This window comes from Bufo gargarizans, chromosome 10 (assembly GCF_014858855.1).
Source record: "Bufo gargarizans isolate SCDJY-AF-19 chromosome 10, ASM1485885v1, whole genome shotgun sequence".
NCBI classification, from domain to species: domain Eukaryota; kingdom Metazoa; phylum Chordata; class Amphibia; order Anura; family Bufonidae; genus Bufo; species Bufo gargarizans.
This window is the reverse complement of record NC_058089.1, coordinates 93447133-93462046: the sequence shown is the minus strand read 5'-3', so window position 1 is coordinate 93462046 and position 14914 is coordinate 93447133. Positions and strand designations below refer to the sequence as shown.

Genomic DNA, 14914 nt, shown 5'->3' with positions numbered 1-14914 from the left:
GAATGCCGTACTCTCTCTTTGGGGTTAGATGTCCTTGAAAGCTTATATACGCACTTGAAACAGCATTTAAAATGACTAAAAAAATTAGATGTAAATTCGTCTTCCATTTAAAAGCTCAGAATATTAAAAACTACATTTTAAGCATCAAATAGACCTAAAATGTCAAACAGTAACGTAAATGTTTTCTGGATTCCCTAACATTTATATGGTTGTCTTACAAATTAATTCTACTTTTATTTTATTTTTTATGTCCTGGCAAAGACAAATTTCATGTGTCTTTAATGCCCCCCCCAATATTGTGAAGGTATTCCAATTGGTTGTGGGTAAAATGGCATAAAATAAATACCTGCCAGTACTTTGATGCCCACTCCTGGTATTCGTCTTCTTGGCTGGAGCAATGACTTGCCCGTCTACACAAGACATACACTACTGAGGCCATTGATTGGCCTCAGTGCTCACGAGTGGAGATGGTCTCTTCATCACAGCCACCAAGGTGTCGAGCCTCATAGTGGTGGCACTGGAACGACAAGGGCCTTATCCAGTGAGAATTGTTTTTTGCTATTGGCTAGATTTTGTCCAATTTAGGAAAACTTTTAGTTATGGACCATCCTCTTGCAGATTGCAGCCGTCTCTGCAGGAGAACATTACGAGGATCATACTGCATGAGGTGAAACATTTAGGCTACTTTAGGCTCTGTTCAACTCTACATTGGAGGCAGTGCTATTTTATAACTGTCAAAACAACGGACATCACGGCAGAACCTGATGGACCTCATTATAAGATCAGACTCCGTTATCAGAAGTCTATTATGTGATGGATTTGGCATTACACTGTGGTTTCTGGTTTATAATAGAAGCCCTGATGAACAGGAGAACAGAGTCCTTTGTTGTTTTATTATACATATTATACCTACCTCCTAATGCTCCATGTTGGGATATCTCCGATTTGTACTCTTCCTCCTGTGCCCCCACTTAGAAAAGCAAAAACAGTTGGGTTTGTCATTGCTTGGACCACATGATGAACACAAAAGATCCGATTAGTTGGGCCTGGTGTATTAAAATATATCATTAGAACTAGTTGTAAGTCCTTTGATATTTGGCCAAATGTGGGGTATCGCCTAAAAAGTTTCCTGCTATTTTCAATAGTAAAAACAAAAAAATATGAGAGGTGCACCTGCATAAGGAGGGGATGGTGTTTCTGAATGCATCCTATTTCCAGAATGTCTGGATCCCGTTTCACATACAGAAGGGAAACACTATGAAAATTGGCAGTTGAGTCCAAAAAATGTTCCAGTGCAACCATTAAACAGTCTGCCCTCCATCAAATGTGATGTTTGGGCGATATTCGGTTTCAAAGAAATCACAGCAGTCATTTGGTACAGAGGGTTAACATTGTGAAAATGGTTTTTCATCTGTTCTTCTTCTTCTTTCATTGCGTTCTTTGCCTTTTACGCTTTGTCTTTGTGGAATTATTTGTTAACTGTAAGAAGATGTAGATTGGTAGAAGCCCTAGGTTCTGCTAAAGAGCTGTGGCCTTATTTCACAGATGCACTGGGAATTGTTTTTAATCTCCTTTCTGCTTTCCCATTACAGATGGTGATGACGACCCACAATTCTCCTGGGTGGCTTCATCTCCCTCCAGCAAAGACATTGCATCACCCACTCAGATGATAGGGGATGGGTGTGATCTCGGCATAGGAGAGGAGGAAGGGGGATCTGGGTTGCCGTATCCCTGCCAGTTTTGTGACAAGTCTTTCAGCCGCTTGAGCTACCTGAAAAGGCACGAACAGATCCACAGCGACAAACTTCCCTTCAAATGCACGTACTGCAGTCGACTTTTTAAGCACAAGAGAAGTAGGGATCGCCACATTAAACTCCACACGGGGGACAAAAAGTATCACTGCCACGAATGCGAAGCGGCCTTCTCTCGCAGTGACCACCTTAAAATTCATCTGAAAACTCACAGCTCTAGCAAACCTTTCAAGTGTACGGTGTGCAAGCGTGGATTCTCCTCCACTAGTTCTCTGCAGAGCCACATGCAGGCTCATAAGAAAAACAAGGAACATTTGACCAAGGGGGACAAAGATATGAAAAAAGATGACTTTATGTGTGATTATTGTGAGGAAACCTTTAGCCAGACCGAGGAACTGGAGAAGCATGTGATGACCCGACACCCTCAGCTCTCGGAGAAAGCTGACCTGCAGTGTATTCATTGCCCTGAAGTATTTGCGGACGAAACCTCTCTGCTCACCCACATTGATCAAGTCCATGCCAACAAAAAACACAAGTGCCCCATGTGCCCAGAGCAGTTCTCTTCCGTGGAAGAAGTCTACTGCCACTTAGATAGTCACAGACAGCCCGACTCGAGCAATCACAGCATTAGTCCAGATCCAGTCCTGGGCAGTGTGGCGTCAATGAGTAGCGCCACGCCCGACTCCAGTGCTTCAGTTGAACGGGGTTCTACTCCTGACTCCACCCTCAAGCCATTGAGATTGCATAAGAAAACCTTATCCCTGGACAGAGAGGATGGCCAAAATTGGCCCAAAGTTACCTACAGTTGTCCTTATTGCACCAAGAGAGATTTCAACAGCTTGGCAGTCTTGGAGATCCACCTAAAAACTATTCATGTGGACAAACCTCAGCAAAGTCATACCTGTCAAATCTGTTTGGATTCATTGCCCACCTTATATAATCTTAATGAGCACGTGAGAAAAGTCCACAAGAACCATGCCTACCCTATGGTGCAGTTTAGCAATATAACTGCTTTCCATTGTAACTATTGTCCAGAGATGTTTGCTGACATTAACAGCCTTCAGGAGCATATCCGTATCTCTCATTGTGGCCCTAACGCTACACCTCAGGAGGGCAATAATGCCTTTTTCTGTAACCAGTGTTCTATGGGATTCCTTACCGAGTCTTCACTAACCGAACATATTCAGCAAAGCCACTGTAACGTAGGAAGTTCAAAGCTAGAGTCCCCAGTGATACAGCCAACACAGTCCTTCATGGAAGTATATTCGTGCCCCTATTGCACAAACTCCCCCATATTTGGATCTATATTGAAACTCACAAAGCATATTAAAGAAAATCACAAAAACATTCCACTGGCAAATAATAAGAAGTCAAAATCTGAGCAGAGTCCAGTATCTTCAGATGTCGAAGTTTCATCCCCTAAAAGGCAACGGTTGTGTCCAAGCCTAAACTCCGTGTCCAACGGAGAGTATCCCTGTAACCAGTGTGACCTAAAGTTTTCCAATTTTGACACCTTTCAGACGCACTTGAAGTCACACTTAGAGTTGCTGCTAAGAAAGCAATCCTGCCCACAATGCAAAGAGGACTTTGACTCTCAAGACTCCCTCCTGCAGCACCTCACAGTACACTACATGACCACATCCACTCATTACGTGTGCGAGAGCTGTGACAAGCAGTTCTCCTCAGTGGATGATCTGCAAAAGCACTTATTGGACATGCATACTTTTGTATTATATCATTGCACTCTTTGCCAAGAAGTCTTTGATTCTAAGGTTTCCATCCAAGTGCATCTGGCGGTAAAACACAGCAACGAGAAGAAAATGTACCGTTGCACGGCCTGTAACTGGGACTTTAGAAAGAGGTAGACCTTCAGCTTCATGTCAAGCATAGCCATTTGGGAAATCCAGCAAAATCGCACAAGTGCATCTTCTGTGGAGAAACCTTTAGCACCGAAGTGGAACTGCAGTGTCATATCACGACTCACAGTAAGAAGTACAATTGCAAATTCTGCAGTAAAGCTTTCCATGCAATTATTCTCCTAGAAAAGCACCTGCGCGAAAAGCATTGCATCTTCGACACCAATAGCCAAAATGGCACTGCTAATGGAATGGTGCCAACGAGTAAAAAGTCTGAGGCGGCTGAAGCCCCAAGTGTGTTGATGAAGAACCCAGAGGTTTCCAACAGTCATGAGGCCAGTGAAGATGATGTAGATGCTTCTGAGCCAATGTATGGCTGTGACATCTGTGGGGCGGCGTACACGATGGAAGTCCTTCTCCAGAATCATCGTTTACGAGATCATAACATAAGACCGGGTGAAGATGATGGCTCTAGGAAGAAAGCAGAGTTTATCAAGGGCAGTCACAAGTGCAATATCTGCTCAAGAACGTTCTTCTCCGAGAATGGTCTGCGAGAACACATGCAGACACACAGGGGTCCTGCAAAACACTACATGTGCCCCATTTGTGGGGAGCGTTTCCCATCTCTTTTGACGCTCACTGAGCATAAAGTTACTCACAGCAAAAGCTTGGACACAGGGACCTGCAGGATCTGCAAAATGCCTCTTCAGAGTGAAGAAGACTTTATTGAACACTGCCAGATGCATCCAGACCTTAGAAATTCTCTAACTGGTTTTCGCTGTGTGGTCTGCATGCAGACTGTCACATCTACCCTCGAACTTAAAATTCATGGAACATTCCATATGCAAAAGCTGTCTGGAAACTCTGCTGCCTCCTCCCCTAATGGACAAACCCTGCAGAAGCTGTATAAATGTGCCCTGTGCTTAAAAGAATTCCGAAACAAGCAGGATCTTGTAAAGTTAGACGTTAACGGCTTGCCGTATGGACTCTGTGCTAGCTGCTTAAGCAGAACCACCAATGGACAACCTTCTAACCCAACATCGCAAGAGGTCTGTGAGCGGCTATGTGTCAGTCTACGATGCCCTGAGTGCAGTGTCAAGTTCGAGAGTGCAGAGGATCTGGAAAGTCATATCCAGATTGACCATAGAGACTTAACACATGATGCTAGTGGCCAAAGGAAAGTGGCGCAAACCTCTCCTCTCCCCAGAGTAAGTGCATGTTCCAAATTGCTTTATGTTCAGATAGTATTTTCGCAGAATGGTATTAAGGGTCCTTCAGTTTTAGCTGCTTATCCTCTGTTGCTTCTTGAATGGGATGTAGCAGAAATGGGCCAATGTGTTTTGGCTATTCATTAAAAGGGTATTCCCATCTGGACATTTATGGCATATCCTCAGAATATGCCATTCCTAACTCTGGAGTCATGGGGGTACCATCTCTTGACGAATGTGAACGGGAGTTGGCTGTACATGCGTAGTTCTCTCCATTGACTTCTATTGGAGTTCTGAAAATGTCAACATAACTCAGAGAAGTGAATGGGGACCGCAGTGCTTGTGTGGCCACCATAAATGTAGGTGAATGGGTGAAGGGCCCAGTTCTTAAGACCTCCAGAGCTGGGACCCACAAGTATCAGACTCTCTAGATGGGAATAACCTCTTAATTCAGATGCTTAATAGTATGTAAAGTATAACTGTTGCTTCAGTTTATTTTTAATATGGCGTAGGGACAAGGATGTTAAAGGGTATGTGCAGGCAGTATACATTGATGACCTATCCTTAGGATTGGCAGAGGTCAGACACCTGGCACCCACGCCAGCTGTTTGTAGAGGAAGCGGTGCTCCATGTGAGCACTCCTTCCTCTTCATTACAGTACCAATTGTCTCTGTTCCATTCACTTGAACAGAGCGAAGTACTTGTAGTTACACTGCACCGCCGCTGCAAGGGAGATGACGCGCAGTGTAGTGAAGAGGAAGTAGAGCTCACATGGAGCACCGCCTCCTCTTCAGATGATCGGCAGGGCTGGCGGGTGTCGGGCTTATCCTGAGGATATATATACTGCCTGCACATACCCTTTAAACATTTTTTTGACTATACTTAATATGGAAAGATGTTTTTTTTTTTTTACTAGAAAACAAGGTGTAAAGAGTCTTCGCAGCAACAGCATTGCTAAAGAAAATCTGTCTTCAGCATTTTACTGAGTGCTGAAGACCCCTGTGTGTAACGTAGAGAGGCTTTCAGCCTGCCTCTTGTCACAGCCCAGTCCCTGACTATGCACATGCGCACTGCCCATCACCCTGCCCATCTGGCTTGTTATACACAGGCATCTTAAGCGCTCAGTAAAATGCCAAAGACTGAAGACAGACTCTCATTATCAAGGCTTAATCAGAGCTTTAAGAAGGCTGTTTACACTAAAACCATGGAGCTGTGAAATGTTATGCAACTTATATTTAGTTTCATTTAATATTTTGAATATGGCCCCATTCAGACGACCGTATGGCCGCCATGCTCATGTTGCGCAATACACGGGCACCAGCCATGTGATTTCCGTGCTGCAGTGCAGACCCATTGACTTGAATATGTTTACGATCCGCAACATAGGGGGCACGGATCTGAAACACACGGAATCCCTTCCGCGGGCTTCTTGGTCCGTGGTCCGCACCTTAAAAGATAGGACATGTCCTACCTTTTGCTGTATGTTGCAGACCTTGGGCCCATTCAAGTCATTGGGTCCACACACACTGCAGCACGGGGTTCACACGGCGGTCTGCATCTTGGGCACAGCAGCCGAACAGTTGTCTGAATGGGGGTCTATCTCTGCAGTCAGTAAATTTGAATTATTCTTAGAAACAATTAGAACCTTTAGGCTATGTCCACACACAACTGAAAATACAGCGTTAAAGTCTGCTGCGTTTTTTTTTGCTGTAAAGTCCCATATTGCATGTGTTTTTGCCACTGAAATGGCTGTAGGTTCCATCCTCTGCATTGCAAAGAATGAAATATGCAGTATATGCACTGCATAAACGGACAAATCCACAACGCAAGTCAATTTATGTAGAATTTTTTTATTTATTTTTTTATTTTTTTGTCCAGACCTGCAGCGTCTGGACAAGATTTCATAAAATTTCATCCACTTTGCTGGTACCGTGCAACACTGCGAATTTGCCACACAAAAACTTGTGATGGCAGATCCGCAGCGTTTCTGTCATGTGTAAACATAGCTGTTCACGCATAGCAGATAAGCTGGTAAATTTCCATCCGGATTTTCAGGCAGAAAATCCACGCAGCGAAGTGGATGAGAGTTAAACACACTGCATTCACGCGCTGCAGAAAAGAATTTGCATGGGAATTGACCTAAACATAGAAAAAAATAATTCTTCAGCCCGGAAGCCCTCAAATTTTAATAAGTCCTTTATTTCGTATTTTTTTTAAAGTATAATAGATCCCTGGGCATTGACGCGTTTCGAGCTTCAGCAAAAGAGCTCTTAATCATAGCTTGTTTTTGTCGAGGCTTGAAACGCGGCAATGTTTCGGGATGTGTTTAACTTTTTCAATTATGAAATAAAGGACTGTTTTTAACTTTGAGGGTGTCTGTGATGAGAAAGACTTCTTCTATGTTTTGGATTTAAGTTACCGCTCGCAGGTGTGGTATTCCTCCCTCTTGTGGAAATTGATTGCAACCAAGTTGCTATATTGCATGGGTGGGCTGGAACATGTACTGCTCTCAAATTATTTATGACTTGCAGTGCAAATTTTTAATTCTTAATGTTTTAATTCTTAACGTTTTTTGGTTATCCTTGCATTTCAATGGATTTCACTCCAGTGAATGTGGGAGGGCGGGGTGAAATCAGAATTTTTTTTGATTTTTGTTTCAGATTAAACTACCACAAAATCTGCCAAAAAATATCCACAAAATTTTGCAGTGCAATTTGCTGTGACTTTCTCAGCAGAAGTTTTCTGGTATGTGTGGGCATATCCTTAAATTGCATTCACGTGGTCAGCCATATTGTGGTTTTTGCTGCAATTACACAAAATCGCAGCAAAATCATGACCGTGAATATTCTTCAAAAATGTCCTAATCTACACTGATACAATGTAACAAACTCTAGATGTATATGCAATCAGTCTGGAATTCTATTCTTGGCTCACAGAAGATTGCATTGACTGGATACACGCCAACAAACACTCAGTTGGATGAACAGTAATTGGTCAGGATTGGTTTTCAGCCCTTGAATGCAAACGGGCATAGTGCCTCCTGCTGGGTTTCTAGTAAGCGTTTGGACTTAAAAAGGTTTTCCGAGATTTTAATACTGATGACTAGGGTTGAGTGAAGCAAGCTTCGGATCAAAGATCCAAAGTCTGTTCATTCAAAACTTCATTTGAATGCTGTATGGAGACCCGTCTCTGTACAGCATTCAAATGTATGGGCTGCACGGAGGCGAAACTCGTTAAGTCCGAAGTCTCGTGAGACTGTAACTTGAAAACCATTTTAAAACAGCAATCCGAAGTTGGCTTTGGTACTGTACCTCAGTACTGAAGCCAACGTTGGATTGCAGTTTAAAAATGTTTTTCAGGTTGTACAAGTCGTAAGACTTCGCACTTAATGAATTTCACCTCCACGCAGCCCATACATTTGAATGCTGTACAGGTCTCCGTACAACAGTCAAACAAAGTTTTGAATGAAGCAACTTCGGATCTATGATCCGAAGTTTGCTTCACTCGCCCCCACTGATGATCTATCCTCCAGATAGGTCATCAGTATCTGATCGTGAGGGTCCGACACCCAGGACCCCCATGATTAGCTTTTTCAGAAGGCAACGGCTCTCATATGAGCAAGCAAAGCAGTGTAACATAGTACATAAGGCCGAAAAAAGACACTTGTCCATCCAGTTCGGCCTGTCATCCTGCAAGTTGATCCAGAGGAAGGCAAAAAAAAACTGTGAGGTAGAAGCCAATTTTCCTCACTTTAGGGGAATAAAAAATTCCTTCCCGACTCCAATCAGGCAATCAGAATAACTCCCTGGATCAGGATAACTCCCTCTCTAGAAGCTATAGCCTGTAATATTATTACACTCCAGAAATACATCCAGGCCCCTCTTGAATTCCTTTATTGTACTCCCCATCACCACCTCCTCAGGCAGAGAGTTCCATAGTCTCACTGCTCTTACAGTAAAGAATCCTCTTCTATGTTTGTGTACAAACCTTCTTTCCTCCAGACGCAGAGGATGTCCCCTCGTCACAGTCCTGAGGACAAATAGATGATGGGATAGATCTCTGTACTGACCCCTGATATATTTATACATAGTAATTCGATCTCCCCTCAGTCTGCTTTTTTCTAAAGTGAATAACCCTAATTTTGATAATCTTTCAGGGTACTGTAGTTGCTCCATTCCAGTTATTACTTCAGTTGCCCTCCTCTGGACCCTCTCCAGCTCTGCTATGTCTGCCTTGTTCACAGGAGCCCAGAACTGTACACAGTACTCCATGTGTGGTCTGACTAGTGATTTGTAACATTGTATAGCGGCTGTGCTTGGTATCGCGCTCAGCCCCATTGACTTCTATGGGGCTGAGTTGCACCTAGGTCACGTGACCGATTGAATTAGTTGTCACTGGCCTAGGAAAAGCTGTGAGGACTGTGGCGCTCCCAGGAGCATTGATGCCTTCTCAAATCGTGATCGGCGGGGGTCCCAGGTCCCAGAACATTATGACCTATCCTAAGGTCATCAGTATTAAAATCTTGGAAAACCCCTTTAATATGGTCATACACATTAAAGTCAGCCAAACCAACTAATTTCGGCGGGACCAGCGGACCATCTGATGGGTCTCCTGACTTTTTCCCTAGTAGAGATGTCCGAGAAAAGATAGATTGGGCTGGTAGATTTTTCTATGTCTGATGCTTTTGTTCTCAGGGGAGAAATGCTGCTGCCAGAGGTTCAGAACAGGGAACGTGGCTGTCAACCAAACAGGCGTTCAACCAACAGATATCTAAAGTGTACTGCCAGCTTCAGTCCACCCGTGAGCCATGTTGGCTGACCAGTAGCACAAAAGGGTAATGCCCTATGGCCCAAAGCATTAAGTGTGCAAAAGGGCCTCCACCTAGAACCTGCACAGTGTATTTGTTGTGAGATGGAGCTCACGGCACATGTAACTGTGATATTATCAAACCTAATATGTGCAAATAATGTAATTCAAAGGGTTAGTGGTCTAAACCAAACGATCATTCATATCTTTAGGCTTGCCTTGTGCTGCTTGTAAATTACCAGTTAAATGGTCTTGTCCTGCCCATGCATTCATTAGAAGAATCTCTGTATTAGTAAACCATACAGTTGGGTGCCATAGAATAAGCTTGATCCTCCTCTCTTTGTCTTCCAGTAATCTGACAGCCTTGAACTTTCTTTATGTACAATTTACCAGTATGCTCTTGACTGACGAACCATGAGGGTCCATGCACATGGCAGTGTAGCTTTTGTGGATTTTTTGTGTGGTTTCTGCTCCAAAATCCACATGTAGATTTTTTTTTTTATTTGTGGATTTTGACCTGGATTTTCCCCAGGTCACACCCATTGAATTAAAAACCCGCAAACAGTTCAAAATCTGCACCACAGATCAATTTCCCCGCTGAAAATTCCTCCTGTGTGCATACACCCTAAGAGGGCATTCGTAAGCTTCTCTGGGGCCCTACTGTACCTCCATATGCCTTCTATTTCATACGGAGGTGTTATATTCCATAAAAATCCAATATTGCGTACACCAGTACACCAGTTCAGCAGGCACTAAATCTGTCCATAAATGGAACCAATCTGGGGTTAAAAAGACTACCAATTGACACTGGTATTAAAACACATGTCTTCCAGGGCTACCAAATTTGGAAAAAAAGAGACAGTACTTCCAGTGGTGACTTGCCACCACTCAATAGATGGGCAGGGAGGGGTTCAGCAGGTCTCTAAGTAGGTCCACACAGTCAACTTAAATCTCCAGCTCTTCTACTAGATTACTGTTTGAACCGCAGACAATTCCCAAACCGTCTAGGCAGACTCCAGGTATCCAACCTGTCAGCTGTTATACTTGAGGAGAAAACGAGGACATAGTGCTGACCGCAAGGAAAGGTTTGAAAACAAAGCGTTTTATTATACTCACAAAGGAACATTAAAAGGGGCTTCAATAAAATAGCATGCTGAACGCTGACCACATAGCCCGACCCAGGGTTTCACCTTCTTCTGACTTCTTTGCGGTCGTCTTTTTTTTCTCTTTTAAAGTATAAAGGCTGACAGGTTGGATATCTGGAGTGTGCCTGAGAGAGTCAATTTGGACGGTTTGGGAATTGGCTGTGGTTCTCACAGGAATAAACTGCAGATTTAAATGGACTCTGTGGACCTTCTTGTAAACCTGTGATCCTCTTACTGTGTGTGTCTATTGGGTGGTGGTATGTTACCATTGGATGTCCTGTGTTTCTTTCCCCCCCCTTTCCTAGAATACATGTGTTTTTATACTAGGGATACTCCATTGCCTCTAGGAGACAATATCTCTGACATTCGGCAGTACATGGAGTCCATGTAGCTGCCATGCAACCTACTACTGACCTATGCACATGAAACCTAATAATGTGTTTTTCATGCAGTAATAGTTGTATATATTAGTGTATTCATTTAGTTAACTTACGTAGATGATGGTCAGTGCTAAATTTTGCATCTACTAACCTTTGTAGCACTCTGAATTACTTAGAGTGCATAATCCTGTAGCAGGTGGAGCCATATCTGTGGGACTGCTTCCTGTGGGGTAACCCAGGGGCCAGATATGACTTTAAAGAAGTTCTTTGGTTTCATAATGACTTTTTTTTTTTTTTTTTTTTTATCTGCTCAGAGTACCTCAAATACTTTCCTTTCCCCTTTTCTCAACTTCACTGCATCCTGGCAGGATGTTTAAATGCAGGATTTCATGCTTTCATCAGCTTCCTGCTGGGTCTTCTAACCAATCCCAGGGCCTGCTCCGCTGTCATTCTACTCTCTCTGAAGTAGTCACATCCTCTACACCTTCCCTCTCCATGTTGGCTAGGCGGGACCAAGTTTTGTGTAACATTACAGAGCAAAGCATACAGTGATTGGGTAGGAAGCCCAGCAGGAAGCTGATGAAAACAGGAAGTTCTGCATGTAAACATCCTGCCAGGATGCAGTGATGCTGGGGAAAAATGGCATGAAAAGCAGGCACTTGGATAATAAATATGCAGTTTTTGAGGTAAGCTGGACAGATAAAATTTCATTATTAAACCGGAGAACACCTTTAAGTTTCAGGTTGTATAATGTCAGTCTAACACTTTGATAGCTTGCTGATTCTTAGCTGTATCCATGAACCTTTGGAACCAGACTATCCAATAGGACAAAATAGTCCCAATTTAATTTCTGTATTTTCTTACCTGCATTAAAATAAATATTGAGTGTTCCATAATTAGTTTACTTTTAGATAGGTCCGGGTGACAAACTGTTGTCGCACTGTGCATGGCAATAATTGCCTGCACTATGTCAGGTTCCCCGAATTTCAGGGTTCTATATGATTACCTAGGTAATGGCTACATTAGTGATTCAAGTCTATGCACGAACATGGGTGGTTATAGAGGAAAGAAGGGTCTCCATGGTGTTCCAGCCGAGTAATTTGGCGGCATGACTATTTTCAAAAACCACTTACTCCCTCTATTTCCACCTCCTGTTTTTGTTTTCACCTTTCATGTACATTTGCATGACCTTTTTGCTTTTGTTTTTTTGTGTACTTTAATAGAAGAAGACTTACCAGTGCATCAAATGCCAGATGACCTTTGAGAATGAAAGAGAAATCCAGATTCATGTTGCCAACCATATGATAGGTAAGAAGTTTTTATTTTTCAACTTTTTTTTTGTTGCCTTTTGTAAATACCCCCCTCCGGTTATTGCAATTCATTTTTTTTTCTTCCCAGCAGCACTACACCACACAGTTCATTGCTACATACATTGAATATAATGCATATTGAGAAATGGACTTTTTAAGCAAATGCACATCTATTTAGCCATGCAAAAAAAGCACCTGTTGTTTGTCAACAGTTTATAAGCAATTATACTTTTTTTTTTTTTTTTTGTGTCATGACATTTGAATGAATGTAACAGCTTGCACTTTTCTGGGGGGGAAAAAAAACAGTCCTCTTAGAAAAGCAGAAATGACTCCAGAAGATTTTGCTTTGACAAATCTATATCTCTGTGCATGTGTAATATACTGGGCGAAAGTTTTAAGCAGGGATAGAAAAATGCTGCAGAGTAATAATGCTCTCAAAAATAGAAGTGTCGGTAGTAATGTGTGGTGTGACTACCCATTGCCTGCAAAACGGCATCAATTCTTCAAGGTACACTTGCACAAAGTTTTTGAAGGGACTCGGAAAGCATGTTCTTCCAAACATCTTGGAGAACCAACTTCAGATCTTCTGTGAATGTTACATAGTTAATACAAAAAAAAGACATAAGTCCATCAAGTTTAATCAGGATGTAGGCTTGCTCATATCCTTCTTTCTCTTCATGTAATCCCAGACAGACTCCGTGATGTTGAGATCAGGGCAGTGTGGGGACCATATCATCATATCCAGGACTCTTTGTTCTTTACTCTGAAACGGGTTGTCCCCCCAAAAATATTTCAGTTTTCAAGCCAGCACCTGGATCTGAATACTTTTGTAATTGCATATAATAAAAAAAATGTAGCATAGCCACCAAATGTATTCAAGAAAATCTATTTGTATAGAGCCACCTGCTGTTTTTTCATTTTCTAATTTCTCTGTCCACCGCACTGAGGTGGACGCACATGCTCAGTTTCATTTTTCAACTGTCCCTAGCTACAGTAGATAGGTTGTGACTTGAGCTGCCAGTTTGAAATAAATCTAGCAGGTCAATAGGAACAATGAATGGTGGGATCTGGGGATCCATGTGAGGTACAGGGCTCGTTCTAGCTTTGTTAGGAAGAGAATGTAATGTACTATATGATGTCTGATTTTCATTTTTTACATTAGTCACATAATAACCTCTTTAGTAACATTCCTGCTGAAGAATACATTTGGAACCAGTCAGACAGATAAGAATGAGCTATAATGTGTGTTTAGGAGGTCAGAGAGAAGGGGCTGTTGGCTGAGCTGCCTTACGGAACTGAGTGAAAATTCAGAGCCTGTTCCTAGAGAAAATCAAGGCTGCACAGAGACAGGGGTTCAACATTTTTAATTAATGCCAATTGAAAAATTATTTTTATTTTAAAATGAGTACAATCCAAAAATAGAAAAAAATGGCCCCCAAAGGTGTACATAGACTTTAAGATTGCCCGCAGATGATGTGGCCCAGGCCCACTTGTAATTGCTGCACCTGTAATCGTCAGCCATTTATTTATTTTACGCACTTATATAGCGCTGCTATATTCCACAGCGCTCTACAGACATTAACATCAAGCTGTCCCCAATGGGGCTCACAATCCAAGTTCCCTATCAGTATGTCTTTGGAGTGTGGGAGTACCCAAAGGAAACTCAGGCAAACACGAGGAGAACATACAAATGCCATGCAGATGCTGTCCTTGGTCGGATTAGAACCTAGGACCCCAGTGCTTCAAGGCGGCAGTGCTAACCAATGAGCCATCGTGCTGCCCATCAGCTGGTTCATACTTTACAGTTGTGGCCGGGGCTAAACCGGCAATGTGCAAGGGTACAAGAGGGCTCCATACAAATCTGTGGGTGCCAAAGAACTTGGAGGCTATGCTAATATGACTGTGTGCTTCAGGCCTAACAATGATCACTTAATTTAAAGGAAACCTTTGACTTAATTTTAGGACCCTAAGTCACCACCATCATGTTCTAGTCGGAGCTAATAGGTTTCTACAAATGGGGAGATTTTTTCTTACTGGCACAAAAGAAAAAGTGGAAAAGTTGACCATCGCCACCAGTTAGACGACGTCTGATAAATCATAACTAGAACCTGGTTGCTGTAGTCAATGACTCCACTTTGGCACCGCTTGTGATAAAGAAGCATAAAAAGTAACGCACAAACAAAGTGTAGTAAAGCCCTTGTATGCTAAAATGCAATCTGCGTACAGGTCTTCGTAAATTCCCCCAATGATATTATATATTCGGATGAACTGAAATGATTACTGTGTCTTCTCAATTTAGCAATGTAAATTCCTTGCACTGGGTAGAAGTTGAATCTGCTATCTAGTAAAAGATATTTGTAATGACTCTGCGGCAGTGCAGGGGTCTCTCATCTCGGTGCCTGTTTAAGTGGCGATATCAAGTCTCTTTCCAGCGCCAAGCTGGCAGCGCCCAGGGTTT

At 42.6% G+C, this 14914-nt stretch overlaps 1 protein-coding gene across 1 annotated transcript in view; it reads left to right on the top strand.

Annotated features, from left to right (window-relative positions):
- ZNF423 (zinc finger protein 423) overlaps nt 1-14914 on the top strand; it is a 238074-nt gene that overhangs the window by 126157 nt on the left and 97003 nt on the right. Inside the window, 3 exon segments of the mRNA XM_044270612.1 lie at nt 1593-3602; nt 3605-4815; nt 12370-12454. Coding sequence (XP_044126547.1) covers nt 1593-3602; nt 3605-4815; nt 12370-12454 — 3306 coding nt within the window.